General features: G+C 48.5%; 2 protein-coding genes across 4 annotated transcripts; one reads left to right on the top strand and one right to left on the bottom strand.

Annotated features, from left to right (window-relative positions):
* Positions 1 to 2582: 2582 nt before the first annotated feature.
* Creb3l4 (cAMP responsive element binding protein 3 like 4) lies at positions 2583 to 10779 on the top strand. Of its 3 annotated transcripts, XR_009224657.1 has the most exons (11): positions 2583 to 2930; positions 3220 to 3397; positions 3652 to 3898; positions 4033 to 4151; positions 6042 to 6134; positions 6272 to 6378; positions 6494 to 6562; positions 6667 to 6751; positions 6933 to 7044; positions 7165 to 10262; positions 10506 to 10779. XR_009224657.1 is itself a non-coding variant. In XM_046421757.2 (10 exons), exons 2-10 carry the CDS (start codon positions 3224 to 3226, stop codon positions 7356 to 7358), a joined length of 1185 nt encoding a protein of 394 aa, XP_046277713.1. In that variant the 5' UTR covers positions 2585 to 2930; positions 3220 to 3223; the 3' UTR covers positions 7359 to 7640. The 3 variants fall into 3 exon arrangements, 2 of the variants coding, with proteins under 2 accessions (XP_046277713.1, XP_046277712.1); XM_046421757.2 differs by lacking the exon at positions 10506 to 10779 and having other exon boundaries at positions 2585 to 2930; positions 6933 to 7029; positions 7165 to 7640; XM_046421756.2 differs by lacking the exons at positions 2583 to 2930; positions 10506 to 10779 and adding an exon at positions 2981 to 3115 and having other exon boundaries at positions 7165 to 7640.
* On the bottom strand, positions 7766 to 9769 carry Jtb (jumping translocation breakpoint). Its single transcript, XM_046421758.2, has 5 exons — positions 9629 to 9769; positions 9445 to 9482; positions 9170 to 9252; positions 8429 to 8508; positions 7766 to 8084 (listed from the first exon to the last, which is right to left on the bottom strand). The coding sequence occupies exons 1-5, from the start codon at positions 9709 to 9711 to the stop codon at positions 7928 to 7930; spliced, it is 441 nt and encodes a 146-aa protein (XP_046277714.1). The 5' UTR covers positions 9712 to 9769; the 3' UTR covers positions 7766 to 7927.
* Positions 10780 to 15669: the final 4890 nt, after the last annotated feature.

Here is a 15669-nt window from a genome sequence, read left to right as displayed (position 1 = left end):
AGAACACTTCAAATATACTTTTAGCAATTTTCACATGTACATCAGTATTAACTGTAGTCACCATGTTGTTCAACAGATCTCTTGAACTTTACCTTAATTTGATATGTGATTTAAGGAAAGTTATTCTCCCTCTGCAGAGCTCGATAATCAGGGAAAGAGGGAAGTTAAACTAGCAGATGATGGCAGTTTCCTTCCAGTTCTAATATAAACAGAAACCGCCTATATTTTCCACTTAATCATCTCTGCACATTAAGCCTCAGGAAGCCCCTCAAAATGCATTTAACCACCTCCCTTGCTCTCTGAAAGATCTAAACGAGAACATATCTGCTTTTGTAGAGCTATGCTTCAATCTCAGAAGCCTGCTTTGTCTCTTTACTACCTGACCAGGATGCAGAGACGAACAGGAAAAGATATAATTGGGAAATTTGAGAAAGCCCAGTAAGATAGTTTAATATAATGTGAAGAATGTTAGTTCAGGTATCCAAATCTTGGTTCAGGTACTTACAAAGTAACCTTGAGGAAGTTAGTAACCTCTCTGTGTGCTCTGTGATGCCATGAAACTCATGTCAATAAAGTGAAAATGTGACCATATAATAGCTGCTCATTCAATATTAACACTTTCCTGTTTTTACCCTAAGCCTGTTTAAATCTTCACAGGGAGAATCATACCATAGCTCAGTTGGTAAGTTGCTTTTCTTTCATGCACAAGGCCCTGGGTTCAATCCCCAGCACCACAAAAACCCAAAACTTTCCTGCCTTGCTTACCCAGCTACTTTATATCTGGAGTATTACTGGGAGGCAGGCAGATGACAATCATAGCTATATCAGTGTGGCTCTATCATTTTACTTGAAGTGATTCCTGGACCATCAGACACTAGATCCAAGAAAAAAAAAATTCAATTGTTATTATTATTTATCTGGTCATGAACTATTTTCTAATTGTCTGTTCTCATAGATAAAACTGGCAAAATATCACCTGCTCTATTTGCCTCTGAGTTGTTGTAGATTAAATAAGAATGGTGTTTATGAAAACAGTTTTTTAAACTATAAGAATGCAGCCAGGCATGGTGGTGCACTCCTGTAGTCCCAGCTATTAGGGAGTCTGAGCCCAGCCCAGGCAACAAGTGGAGAAATGGAGTCAGAGTGCCTCCTTCTCTCCCTCTCTCTGTCTCTCTCTCTTTTTGTACTGGTGGTTGAAGAGGCACTTTACCACTGAGCTACATCCCCAGTCCCCGCTCCCCTTTTTTCTGTAGTTGTAGATGGACAGAATGCCTTTATTTTATATTTTTATTTCTTTTAATTTTTAGTTGTAGACAGACACAATATTTTATTTATTTATTTATATGTGGTCCTAAGGATAGAAACCAGTGCCTCACATGTGCCAGGCAAGTGCTTGCTCTACCACTTGAGCCACAAACCCAGCCCTGATTATTTTATTTATTTATTTTGGTGCCCGGGGATTGAACTCAGGGGCAATCGACCACTGAGCCAGTGAGCCACGTCCCCAACCCTACTTGTATTTTATTTAGAGACAGGGCCTCACTGAGTTGCTTAGTGCCTCACTGAGTTCCTGAGGCTGAGCTTTGAACTTGTGATCCTGGGCTATAGGCGGTCTATTTTATTTATTTTTCTGTGGTGCTGAGGATCCAACCTGGTACCTCACACATGCTAGGCAAGCGCTCTGCCACTGAGCCCCAGCCCCAGCCCCCCTTTTATTTTTGAGATAAGGTCTCCCTAAATTGCTGAGGCTGGCCTTGAACTTGCAGTCCTCCTGCCTCAGCTTCCCAAGTCGCTGGGATTACAGCCTGTGCCACCGCGCCCAGCGACACCTATCTTAAAAAGCAAAAGCCAGCCGGTAGTGTTGGCACACGCCTGTGATCCTAGCGGCTCAGAGACTGAAGCAGGAGGATGGCAAACTCCAGGCCTCAGCAATTTAGCGAGAACATGTCTCAAAAGATAAAAGGGCTGGGGATGCAGCTCCGCGTTAAAGCGCCCCTGGGTTCGGTCCCCAGCACCCACACCAAACGGAACCGAGAGCCGGGCACAGAGGTACACACCCGTGACCCCAGCAGCTCGGAGGCAGAAGTAGCCGTTTGCTGGTAATCACACGCAAATTCCCAAACCAAACGCAAGAGGTTTTTTGACTTATTGCACTTTTCCAGGCCCTGTCCCTCCGTTACGTGACAGGTCAGCGACTGCGTCTGTACGGTCGCGTAAATGCTCGGAGGACGATTTGGAAAACCCGCGATTGCGCAATCCCCTCGTCCCCTCGGTCCCCGCAAAGCCCTCTTAATTCGAGCCAACGGGTTATTTAGTCCCAGGTAATAACCTGGGGCTTCAGAGTCATGTGGTAAGCAAACCCTGGGTCGTACCTGGCTCCGACCCAGGGCCCCCAAACGTTCCTCGCGCCCCCAAGGCTCATTTTCTGATTTCTGCCCCGCCCTTCAGCCCGCAGACCCAAATCCCCGCCTCCCAAACAAATACTGCGGCCCTATTGGCCGGACTCCGACCATTCTGACCAATTACGGAGGAGTCGGTCTTGAGCCGATAATCCCATTGGCTTGATGCCACGTCCCTCAACCCTCCGGTCTTCAGCTTCCCACTGGGACTCGGCGTGGGCAGAGCGCCGAGGAGAGGCCTGCTCCAGGTTTGGGGCGTGACTGTTGGCACTTTTGTTTTTGCGATCCTGCGTTGGTCTCCCTCCAATAAAAGCGATGGCTGGGGAACAGGCACTCAAGGATGTCGTGCTCCGGTCACCGCCGTCTCAGTCTTCCCCGAGGAGACCTCAAACTCTCAGAAAGAGCTGCCGCTGGGAGACCCTGAGGCACCGAAGGCGCGGCTACCTGTTTTCCTTCAACCCCGTGTGCGCACGTTCGGCGACCCACACCCCAGTTTCCAGATACAGCGCCCCCAGCCTGGCTCCGTGCAAGGTGCCACCCGCTTTCCGGGTGTCTGGCGGGGGGCGGGGTTTGGCTGGGCAGGACCAGGATGTGAGATCCTGGAGGAAAGAAAAGGTGTAGTGTTTGGGGCGGTCAGCAGGTAATACCCGGTTTCTGAACGTAAGACATAGGCCAGAGGCGAAGTCTCCCTGCGGCCAGTGTGGGGGCTGCAGCAGGTAAGGAAGGGGGTTATGGAAGAGGGTGCAGAGAAGCCCAGAAGATGTGGGGGTAGGGACAGGAGCATCTCCCTTCTGTAACTTTCCTGCACACCTTCCTACAGAAGCATGGAGCTAGGATCCCCTGACCTGCTAGACGTGTTGCTGGAGCCCCCAGAAGATATCTTCTCAACAGGATCCTTACTGGAACTGGGATTCAACTGTTCCCCTCCAGAGGTTCCAGTGACTAGGCTACAAGAACAGGCGCTACATGGCTGGGATTCTAGTGGGGGCCATGGCTGTGTAAGTGTGATGAATAGGAATGGAAGGAAGTGGGCTTGAGACACAACTCTGGGCTAAGAAGACCCAAGAGGCTTCAGCACCCACTTGAAAAGAGACCTGAAAACAGTGAACCCAAAATAGATATTAGTTGTAACTATCCCCATCCCCAAGAAAAGCCTGAAACTGAAGTAAGAAGGATCTAAATCTGATGTAGGATATACAAGTATGCCAGTTAGGACTTCCTGGCATACCTGTATACCCTTCTCCGACTACAGGGACTTCAAGAGAGTGAATCTGAAGATTTCCTGAAGCTTTTCATTGATCCCAATGAGGTGTATTGTTCAGAAGCATCTCCTGGCAGTGACAGTGGCAACTCTGAGGATCCTGGCCTCTCAGACAGTCCCCCTGCCCTGCAGGCACCCAGCTCTCCTGCCCTCTATGAGGTTGTCTATGAGGCAGAGGCCCTGCAGAGGATGCAGGGGGAAGCCAGGCCAACCTTAGGACTCATCTCCATTCAGCTAGGTCAGTTTCTTTGTGGGAAGAGGTCCAGCCCTAGCCATGAGGTTAAGGGGATTTCCCCAGCCAATGCCACTACCCAGCCCCTGGTGCCTCAGGGTGAACCTCTCTTTTGTCCCAGCTTCTTGTGTCTCCTTCAGATCAGTGGAGCCCACAATTCATGGTGCCAGATGCCTGCATGGTCAGTGAACTGACCTTTGATGCTCATGCACACATCCTGCCCAGAAGCACTGCAGCCCCAGTGCCTCCTTCCACACTTGTAAGTCTTGGGGTCCGTCAGACCAGTGCTCTGTGATACATACATGTATCCTCACAGACAGTGGCACAGGGGATGAGGGAGGGGGAAGCTGATGAGGAACTGTGTCTTTGCCGCACTTTTCATGGCACTGAGCCTGAAGACCAAGGCAATGAAAGCAACTTTAGGAGCAGGAAAGGACAAGGGGGTGAGAGAGAGAGCCGGTGTGGATAAGGTGGTGATGACTCAGTTAAGTTGGGATGAGGGACAAGGCTCTGGAGAAAGCCCACACCTTGTGTGCATTGCATGCTTAGCCAGAGCCATTGTTTCAGCCTTGGGTCAGGACAGAATTGGGACAGTAGCCTGGGAATCCAACTGGTTGGTGGATACAGAGTGATGGAGAAGAAACTGCAACAGTGTTTCCACTGTAGCAAATACCCAGGGGCCAGCTCTTCAGGAACCCTATCAGAAGCCTTCTGAGGGGGCTGGAGATTGTGCAGTGAGGTTGGAAAGGTGGCTACATTCAGGTCACTGTGTCTTCCTTTATCCTGGGAATACTTCCCAAGCCCAAAGCAAGGAACAGGTTCTAGCTTCCATCTAAACTTGTGGGTGAAGCTTGAACCAGAAGCCAAGTCAAGCCAGGTACAGTGTCCCACAACTGTAATCCCAGCTCCATGGGAGGCCAAGGCAGGAGGATTGAAAGTTTGAGGCCAGCCTGGGCAACTTAGTGAGCCCTTGTCCCAAAGTAAAAAGTACCCCTGGGTGCTGTCCCCAGTACTGCAAAAAGAAAAAAAGTGGTTGGCTTAGCTAAAAGCTAAAACAAATTCTTAAGTCACAAAGTCAAGCATAAATCTTTCAAAAAAGAATGCAGCTTACTCCGTTGATGGGTCCAGCTTAACCGAAGTCACCATCTGTCCACTGTCTACTCTGCATGCTTTACTGTGGGAAGTCACTCAGTGTGACTGCCTACAGGAGTTCCTTGTCTAAGAGGGGGCAGAACCTGAAAGTGGAGTTCAGACCTTGTGGTTCTGTGGTTGACGGGCACTGGATAACATACTCTGCCAAATGGAAGTTAATGGCTGGATCTGGATTGTTAACCTGCTGTTACGATTTTTTCTTTCTGCTGTAAGGAAATTGAGCAAACCCCACTGTAGTGAGTACTCCATGTCCTCTTTTTTTTTTTTTTTTTTTAAAGGTGGGCACCTCCAACAACCAAGTCCCACCTCCCAGGGAGAAGGCTCTTTTTTTTTTTTTTTTAAGACAGTGAGAGTGTGAGAGAAGAGAGAGAATTTTTTAATATTTATTTTTAGTTTTCGGCGGACACAACATCTTTGTTTGTATGTGGTGCTGAGGCTCGAACCCGGGCCGCACGCATGCCAGGCGAGCGCGCTACCGCTTGAGCCACATCCCCAGCCCTCCATGTCCTCTTAAGATGCTCCCAAGTTGTGGGAGACAGGGATCGGAGCAGGCACTCCCTAGCTTGATCAGAATGTCCAGGTCCCAAGTCTCTGAACAGAAGATATGATGAAACCACACCTTCTCCCCTATCGGCCTCAGGAGATCCCTTGGCTCTATCTAGGGCCTGTCTCAAGGCTCTTTTTTTTTTTTTGTACCAGGGATTAAACCCAGGGGTCGTAAACCACTGAAGGAGCTCTTCTTATTTTTTACTTACAGACAGGGCCTCCCTAAATTGCTGAGGCTGGCTTTGAACTTGTGACCCTCCTGCCTCAGCCTCCTGAGCTGCTGGGATTACAGGCATGTGCCACTGTGCCTGGCCCTCAGCTCACCTCTAGGTTGGAGTTACTCCTTAGTGCAAATATTAAGCACTCTCCAGAATGCATGGTGGGGTGCTGCTGTGTGCTGAAAATGTGATGACCCTGTCCCCGTTCCCATCTTATCTTCAATATCCCCCAGCTGCCCTGTCAAACTCTGTTCCTGACAGATGAGGAGAAGCGTCTGCTGGGGCAGGAAGGGGTTTCTCTGCCCTCTCACCTGCCCCTCACCAAGGTAACACCCTTCCCTTTCCCAAAGGGCGTCTCAGTCCAGAGGATCCATTATGGCCTCTGAGAAGCCAGGATCCCAGGGAAAAGTTGGGCAGTTGAGGGAGGTTAAGGGCCCAGAATTGACACACCCCCGGCTACCAGGCAGAGGAGAGAATCCTCAAGAAGGTCAGGAGGAAAATCCGTAACAAGCAGTCAGCTCAGGACAGTCGGCGACGGAAGAAAGAATACATCGATGGGCTGGAGAACAGGTACTTTGGGATCACATTTCTGAAGGAGGCTATGTCTGGTTCCCTTCCTCACCAAGGTAGGCAAGGTGAAGGACTCAGATTGCTGAGCCTTGTCCTGCTTCTCCCCACTCCCTAGGGTGGCAGCCTGTTCTGCACAGAACCAGGAGCTACAGAAGAAAGTCCAGGAGCTGGAGAGACACAACCTGTGAGTGAAAACACCATGTGTGTGCTGGGGGTGGGGAAGTGCTGAGCACCATTCTTGGGCCATGGTTCCCAGATGATGGTAGCTCCTTATTCCTCCTTTCCCAGCTCCTTGGTGGCTCAGCTCCGTCAGCTCCAGACGCTCATTGCTCAAACCTCAAACAAAGCTGCCCAGACAAGCACTTGCGTTCTGGTACCATCAGTCTGTCTCCCTCCCATCTCCCCCAGCCTCCATCATCTGTCTCCCCCCACACTTCCATCCTGATACCCCCCATTCCCTAGCTACATCAGTCTTCCCAACCCAGAAAACCCCAGCTGCCCTCTGCTCCCTTCCTTGACTGTCCCCACAGCCCAAGTGTCTTGCTTTCTTCCAGATCCTTCTTTTTTCTTTGGTTCTCATCATCCTGCCCAGCTTCAGTCCCTTTCAGGGTCTACCAGAAGCGGGGCCTGAGGACTACCAGCCTCGTGGAGGTGAGAAGCTCCCTGGTGAGCAAGGGGGTTTTGCGCACAGTAGTCAAGAAGTGGGAGAGAAGTCCTGCCTGTTCTGTCTAGGGTGCTCCACCCAAGAGAAACATTCTACTCTTTGCTTTTTCCTTCACCTCACAGTGATTTCCAGAAATATCTTGACCCATGTGGATATGACAGAAAGTCGAGAGACTCCAGTGGAAGAGTCCACAATGGGAGAGTCACTTAGAGCCCAGATTGCAAACACGTCGACCAGAACACTGATAGAGAAGAGGGTTGTGGAGACTGGGTCTGGTGGGCATGTCAGAACCGTGCTGCATGCAGATGAGATGTGAGCTGGAAGGTTCCTGGCCCACTCCCCTTTACCATAAGGAACCCAGGGTTCCCCTATAGCTCTGCTTCCCCCTGGTCTTCCCACTCAGGTGTCTTTGCTCTTGGGGGTCTGAATCACCTCAGGACAACATAGGAGATATCTGTATCCTGAGGCCCAGTTAGCCTGTGTAAAAAGAGTACCTCAAATACTTTTGTTATGTATCTGTGATTTTATTTCTTCTTTGGGGATAGGGTTGAGGGAAACAAAAGTTTTGACTAAGAAATAAATTTTCTAGTTAAAATTATATCCCAGAAGTTTTAAATAAGTAGTAAAAGGGGGGAAGGTAGGTACTTGGGAGATTGCCACCCCCTTTTCTCTCTGCTCCCATGATTTCCTGTCCCAAAACAAATTACTATAGGGAGAAAGAAACCAAATTACTCTTTTTTATTGTGCTTATTAATGACATGGAGAGGAAGATGGGGAGAAGGGGTTACCACCACAAGATTCCTAAGAACCAAAGGCGCAAATCAGTCCATTTCACTTTCTCTGAGATATGGTCTGTAAAATCCAGGATAAAAGGGTGGAATGTAGCTATATGGACTCAATTTGCTTCCGGACCTTTTCCAGAGCCTTTCTGTCCAGTTGTCGCTGACGGATGATGACAAGGCATGCGAAGACCAAAGCCACACCCACCACAGCCCCTTCAAATTTCCAGAATAAGTGTTGTTCCATCAGAGCTGAGCGGCAGCTGAGGATAGGAAGGAACAGTTATTCCCAGGGAAGGCCAGACAGCTTCTCCTTACCACTTCCCTTCTACTTCAGCCCCATCAAGGAGGTAACAGCCAAAAGAAAAAGAGGAAAACAGAGTCAGCCTTATAAAGTGTTTACATCATCTGGTAAGATAACAAAGATAACATTAGCTGATGTTATTGAAGAGAAAATATGGCCAATAACAGGGCTGAGAAGTAAAACCAGGACTTGGGTTTAAGTAATTTAGCTCCAAATTCCCTCTTTCCAACATGTCATGCTATCCAGGATGAAGTCACAGGAGGAAAGGAGATAATTAGTCTACAAGAAAAGAAAAGCCCTTACCTTTTGAACTCATTTCTCTTAGAGGAGCTGCATGTAATTTTCTCAACATAACCTGTGGAACCACACTCAGGGATGGTTTTCTGCCGGGAGAAAAGAACCAAAGCATGTGTTAGGAAGAGGCAGCAGGAGAAACAGAGAGGTTGCCATTCAAAAGGGCAAGTGCCCAAATGCCAATGGTCAGAGCTGGCCAGAAAACAGAGCTAACAAAGAGCTCTGATGTGCATGCTGAAGGTGGTGGTTGCATGATTAGAAATGTGTGTTGGAAAAAACACTTCAGGGTAAGAGTGTAGAAGGACATAAGGACAGATTCCAGAGCATAGTGTATTAAAAGTGAACAGAACCACAGGGCATGGAGGTGCATGCCTGTAATTCCAGCAACTTGGGAGCCTGAGGCAGGAAGAGCTCAAGTTCCAGCCCAGCCTGGCCAACTTAAACCTTGTCTCAAAATAATAAAAAAAGGTCTGGGGATGAGGCTAGATGATAGAGAGCTAGATGGTAGGATTGGGTTCAATCCCCAATACAGCAAGACAAAAAACAAAAGCAGAACAAAACCTGGTTATCAGCTGAACGCTGTTATTAACTTGGAAAGAGAGGAACATGTTTTCAGGGGGAAGACAAGTTCAGATTTGGACGTATACTGACACTGCAAGGAGAAAGAAAAGAGGATGCAAAGGTATGCTTAATGAGACTTGGGGACTGGCTAGATGTTGGGGGAAAACGGGGGAGGGGAGGGATGCTCACAGCCTGAAAACTGGAACACGGAGTACACTCTTCTGCGACCACGAACTCTTCTCCCAGCCAGCACGGCAAAGTCGAGGTGCTCACTAAAAGGGGAAAGAAATGCCGGCCCAGACCACTCAGAAAACGTTTGCCCCTGAAGCTCTACGCACCCAGATCCCAGGCCAGCGCTGGCCTCGTCCCGTGCGGTGCCACCCTTTTCCGTCCGAGCTCCGGGTGTGTAGGGAAGACATGCAAAACAATAAACCACGGGGGCGTGGGGTCGGGCAGCCACCCACCTGACTGCTTCTCCTCCCGCACGGAAGCCTCTGCTCGGCTGTAGCAGGTGGGCGAAGGGGCAAAAATTAGAATCCGGAAAACAGGCTCCCCTGCCGCAGCGGTCCGTGACCAGGCATCCCCCTCCCCAGGTGGGGACGGCTCTCCTCCGGCCCTGCCGGCCTCCCTCGGCCCCCGCCTCCTTACCAGAGCTCTACGGTGAAAGCGCAGAAGAGCCAGCAGAGGTGGAGGCCCTGGGGGAGGCCGCGCCTCCCGGTGCCCGCAGGCATGGGCGGTCAGGGTCGCACCTGTCGGGACACAGGGACCTGCTAGTTGGGCCGCGAGCCAGTCGGAAAGCAGAGGCGCTCGCCCCGCAGCGCTCCGGGCGATTCCGGCTCAGGAAGGTGAAACGGCCCGTTGCCCATCAGGGCCAAAGCTCTGCCGGGACGACCCCACGGTCGCGGCGGGAAAAGCGCCTACGAATCCGCTGTCAAGGAAGCCGGGCCCCTCGCCGGGGCGCGCGGCGCGGGAGGAAGGCCGGCTGCGGCGCCGGGGCCCAGAGCCGCTCACCTCTGCCCCCGCCCCGCGGGCGGCCATCCCGCCCGCGGAGGATGCTGGGGCGTCGCCCGCTGGGACCTGTAGTCCGCCGCGGGGGTGTCCGGGCGGTGCGGAGGGGCGGGTCTCACTGCGCCTGCGCGGCAGGACGCGGCCGATTGGCTGGGCCGTGAGGCCTGGCGGTCCCGGCAGTGCGGGAGCCGTGGGGCGGTAGCGGTGGCTGGGTCCGTGTCGTTTCTCGGTTTACCGCTTCCTGGGTCGTCGCCTTTCTCCCGTTCTGAGCTAGGTTAGCAGGGGGACAGTCCGTCGTCCTGCCGGGACTTTGGATCCTCCTTAGAACCCTGGGTTTCACCCTTAATCCCTAGCCTCTCCGACCCCTTCTCTGTCCCCTACGGCCCAGGGAGAAAGCCCGCGTGGCGGTCTGGGGTGGCGGCGAGGCTGCATTTCCCCTCCCCACGAGAGGGGAGCAGTCCAGGGGCACCGTGAGGGTGAGACTATGACTGCTGGGCTCGCGTTCTGTTCTACGCAGGTGGACCGTGTCACCCCCTCCGGTGTTCATTGCTAAACCACTTCGCAGAGCTTTTCAGCTGGTCTCCACTCTCCCTAGCGCCTACATAAGGGAATACTTACTAACCCGGTGCGAAGACCGAGATTGGGAGTTCCCAGAAGTGCTGAGACTAGGTTCAGGATCTTGTCAACTGTGTGACCTTAGGACAGTGGCTCTCAGTGTTCTGTGTGAAACGGAATGCTAATGTGCATTGCTGCTTTTTGCTAGATGCTAATGAAATGTATATGAAAACATTCTTAAAGTGTTGCTTCACTTTTTCCACCCCTCCTCCTTTCACCCAAGGAAGCTGAAAGTTGAGATTGTTCCTTGCCTGAGTTGGAACCCAGGGCCTCATGCCTGCTAAGCAAGCTCCCTACCATTGAGCTGCCTCTGTCATATGTCATAACTTTTTTAAATTCAGTTTTTAGCGGCTTTTGATCCTCAGAAGGATTCAGTATTATCCTGTTTTGTGAGTAAGTGCAGAGAGCATACATAGGTGACTTTGTTAGGGGACAGACAGATGCAAGTGATGGGAGCATGAGGTTAAGGGAATAATTCTATAAAATGGGCCCACCAAACTGACCCCCACATGCTTTCTTTTTCAAAAAGCAACTTAACTGTTGGCCTGCCTGGCTTAAGTGGACAGGCTATGTCACATTCCTCAGCAACCTACCTGTTTCCTGCTGAAGAAATGCAGGCCACAAATAATGTTAAGAGGAACCCACGTTACCCTGAAGAGGAAGACTTTTGTGACTCTTTTGACAGACCAGATCTTAAAACTCAGGGAGATAAGGATAATTCCTCCTAACCATAAAATCTGTAAGAATCTATGGTTCACAATCCAATTAGAACCAGTCAGCTTGGGCCAAAGTGACACAGAGTTGTCATGGCAGTGGGGACTTGAAAATCCGAGGTATAACTGCTATCAGTCAAAAGTTAAGAGGTGGCCTGGGTGGGACTCTGGAAATTTCTCTGGGATCCGCAATAAAACAAGTGTAGGAGAGGCACACTGTCCCTCTCCTGAGAGGATCAGCTCTCTCCCTTGAGAGTGTCCTCTTTCCCTTTTTTTATCCCTTTGTTAAACTCATCTCTGAGCAACATGTCTGAAACCTTTCTGACTCGTTTGCAAGAATTCGGGCTTGAAGGGATTCCTTTGCACTGCCTCAGTTTTCTGGAAGGCCCCAGCTCTCTAACAACTTGTCCAAGGTTATCAAGCTAGTAAATGGAAGACAAGAGGCTTGACTCCAAAATTTCAGCTCCCAGGCTAGAGGTTAAGCATGCTTTCCAACCTCATGGAGTTAAACCTTTATATACTCAAAATTGCAGTGACAGAGAGGGAAGGAAGAAGTACTGGGAAATGAAATGGAGGAAATTATATTCCACGAATGTATGATTATGTCCAAGTGAACCTCAATATTATGTAACTATAATGTACTAATAAAAACATTAAAAAGGGGGGGACTTGACCCACACCCTGGGTTCCCACTTTACTGTCAGGTAATGTATTAGTTACTCTCCGAATTCGGCCCTGATTTGTTTCTTGATTTCATACATAATGTGTGACTGCAGCGTCCCAGACACTGGGAACCATGTGAGTTTAGTTCTCTTAGATGCTCAATAGATAGACCAAGAAGTACTTAAACTCCATACAAACATGAATGCTGAATTCCCACCCCCCTTCTGAATTAAGAACAGCTTCCTCATGCTGAGATTGGAGGCTAAAAGGCTGCAAGTTCCCACTCTGATACCAAGGAAGCTGAAAGTTGAGATTGTTCCCTGCCTTGGCCTGTCCAGCATAGGTTAACTAAGTTACACATGTACACTGCCTTTTGTCTCACTTCCCAACCTCTCCTCCCCTGCCTATTCTCCTTTAAAAGCTCAGGTATGGGGATATGATTCTGTGATAGAGCACTTGCCTGGCATGTTATAGGCCATGGGTTCAACTCTCAGCACCAATAAATAAATAAATAGATAAATAAATAAATAAACGCTCTGTTCACCTTTGGAGATTTTGAAGATGGAACTTTTGAAGCAATGTCTTCTACCTACAAAGATGGCTTTGAACAGAACCATTTTTCCTTTTATTTTTGGTATTGAGGATTAAACCCAAGGGCACTTTACCACTGACCTACATCCCCACTTCTTTTCATTTTTTATTTTGAGACAAGATCTTACTAAGTTACTGAGGATCTTCGTAAATTGCTGAGGCTGTCCTCGAACTTGAGATCCTCCAGAGTCTCTGGGGTTACAGGTATGAGCCAATGATAGGCAGCATATAGACACAAACAGTAGTAACATAACAACATTAAGCAGGTAATTCTACAAACAGGGCCCACTATGCTGACCTCCACTTGCTTTCTTTTATTTATTTTATTTTTTTAATTTTTAATTTATTCTTTAGTTTTCAGTGGACACAACATCTTTGTTTGTATGTGGTGCTGAGGATCGAACCTTGGCCCCATGCATGCCAGGTGAGCACACTACCCCTTGAGCCACATCCCCAGCCCCCACTTGCTTTCTTTTAAAAAACAATTTACCCACAGCCCTCCCTGACTTAAGTCAATAGGATATGCTAAATTCCTCAGCAAACAACCTATTATGCAGATGAAATGCAGGCCCAAAATGCTCTTTCTTCCCTGATAAGAACACAAGTTACCCTGAAGGAGAAGGGGCTTTTGTGACCTTTACACAGACCAGATTCTAGAACTCAGGGATATATGATAGAAGAAAGCCCCTAACTGTAAGATCTAAGTTCCAATTAGAACCAGTCAGTGTGGGCCAAAGTGATCAAGAGTTACCTTGAATCTTTTTTTTTTTTTTAAGTTGTTGATAGACCTTTATTGTATTTATACATAATGCTGAGAATGGAACCCAGTGTCTCACACAACCCAGGGCTCACACTAAGCCCCAGCCCCAGCCCTACCTTGACTCTCTTATCATGCACAGTGGGGACTTGGAAGTCTGATGCAATCCTGCTGTCAGTCAAAAGTCAAGAGGTAGACCTGGGCAGAGCTCTCTGGAAACTTCTGTGAGACCTCCAATAAAACTATAGGGCAGGAGGGGTGCACCATTCTTCTCTTTCCTGAGGATTCTCTCTCTCTCTCTCTCTCTCTCTCTCTCTCTCTCTCTCTCTCTCTCTATATATATATATATATATATATATATATATATATATATATATATATATTAGTGTCCCCTTTCCCCTCTTTCCTATCCCTTCTCATACCAGGTACTCTTAGCAACATATCTGAAAATTTTCCAGCATGATCACAAGACCTGGTAACCAAGGACTGCATGGCTACCTTGATTTGTAATAATCACGCCCCATGTGTCTCATGTTTATACATTACAGAAAATTGGTTGTGGCTTTTTTCCCCTGGTTTTTAGGTAGGATAGAGTTTTTATTTTCTCAGTACTGGGGATTGAACCCAGGGGTACTTTATCCATGAAGTACATTCCCCAACCCTCTTTATTTTTTGAGATAGGATCTTACTAAATTGCTGAGGCTGGCCTTGAACTTATAACCCTCCTGCCTCAGCCTCCAGAGTCAGTGGGCCCACTATGCTAGCATTTGTTATTCCTTAGCGTAATCTTACATCTACTTTATCTCATGGAAAGTTGTTCTGTGTGATTTTTTTTTTTTTTTTTTTTTTTTTTTGCACTGGGAATTGAACCAGAGGTACTTTACCACTGAGCAACATCCCCCACCTGATTTACTTATTTATTTTTTGAGGTGGGGTCTTGCTAAATTGCTTAGGGCTTAGGCTGGCCTCAAACTTGCTGTCCTGTCTCTGGTATTATAGGCATGTACCATTGAGCCTGGGTAACCCCTGTGATCTTATAAGATTTCACTTCCAATAAACTTAGCAAGAAACCAACTTGGGCCAGGCATGGTGGTGCATGCCTGTAATCCCAGCAGCTTGGGAGGCTGAGGCAGGTGGATTAAGAGTTCAAAGCCAGCCTCAGCAATGGAGAGGCGCTGAGCAACTCAGTGAGACCCTGTCTCTAAATAAGATACAAAATAGGGCTAGGGATGTGGCTCAGTGCTTGAGTGCCCCCGAGTTCAATCCATGGTACCAAAAAATTTATCTAAAAAAGAAAAGAAACCAACCAACTTGGATATCTGCTCTGAAAGTGAATTTTTAAATATCTGTTTGGGGGTATGATGAAGCTGTCAGTCTTGACAGCTTAAATAACACTTGAATATTCAACACTTCAAGTGGTACATTTATTTTGTTCAAAGCAAATGTGACATTTTCATTGATCTTAATAAAAGATGAAGTCCAGAGCTGGAGATGTTGTTCAGTGGTAGAGCCCCTTCCCAGCACTTAGAGGGCCCTGGGTTTCATCACCAGCAAAGAAAGAAAGAAAAGAAAACAAGCAAGCAAGGAAGGAAGGGAGAGGAGAGGAGAGGGAGGGAGGGAGGGAGGGAGGGAGGGAGGAAAGGAAAAATATCAAGCCAGGTGCAGTGGGTGTAATCCCAGGGGCTCAGGAGGCCATGGGATTACAGGGTTGCAAGTTCAAACCCAGCCTCAGCAATTTAGCAAGGCCCGAAGCAACTCAGTGAGATCCTGTCTCAAAATAAAAAAAATAAATAAAAAGAGCTGAGGATGTGGCTCAGTGGTTAAGCACCACTGGGTTCAATCCCCACTACCCGCCCCCCCCCCAAAAAAAATCTGCAGTTTTAAAAAATACTGAGCTGGACATGGTGGTGCACACTTGTGATTCCTACTTGGGAGGCTGGAGCAGGAATTGTTCAAGGCTAGTCTGAACAATTTATCTAGACCCTGTCTCAAAATCCAAACTAAAAATGGCTGAGGATATAGCTCAGGGGTTGAGTGCCCCTTGGTTCAATTCCCAGTATCATTGAAAGGGAGGGTGGCTATGTGTACTTAAGGGGGCAATATATCAAGCCTGAAAGTTTTGGTGGTTTTTCTTTTGCATGCTGATAATTTTGGCGTGTGTCTCTCCCTCACCCCCCAAGAGTTAACTGTTTTTATTAAAATTTGCTTATTTCTCTGCCTGTAAGAACCACCTAAGGGCTAGTAGTGGTGGTGCTTGCCTATAATCCCAGAGACTCCTGTAATCCCAGCAACTCCAGAGGCTGAGGCCAGAAGATCACAAGTTCAAAGTCAGCCTCAGCAAG

This window comes from Marmota monax, unplaced genomic scaffold (assembly GCF_021218885.2).
Source record: "Marmota monax isolate L192 unplaced genomic scaffold, Marmota_monax_Labrador192_F-V1.1 WCK01_AAM20220418_F8-fsc00108, whole genome shotgun sequence".
NCBI lineage: Eukaryota > Metazoa > Chordata > Mammalia > Rodentia > Sciuridae > Marmota > Marmota monax.
The sequence above is the reverse complement of the archived record's forward strand: the minus strand, read 5'-3'. Positions and strand labels throughout refer to the sequence as shown.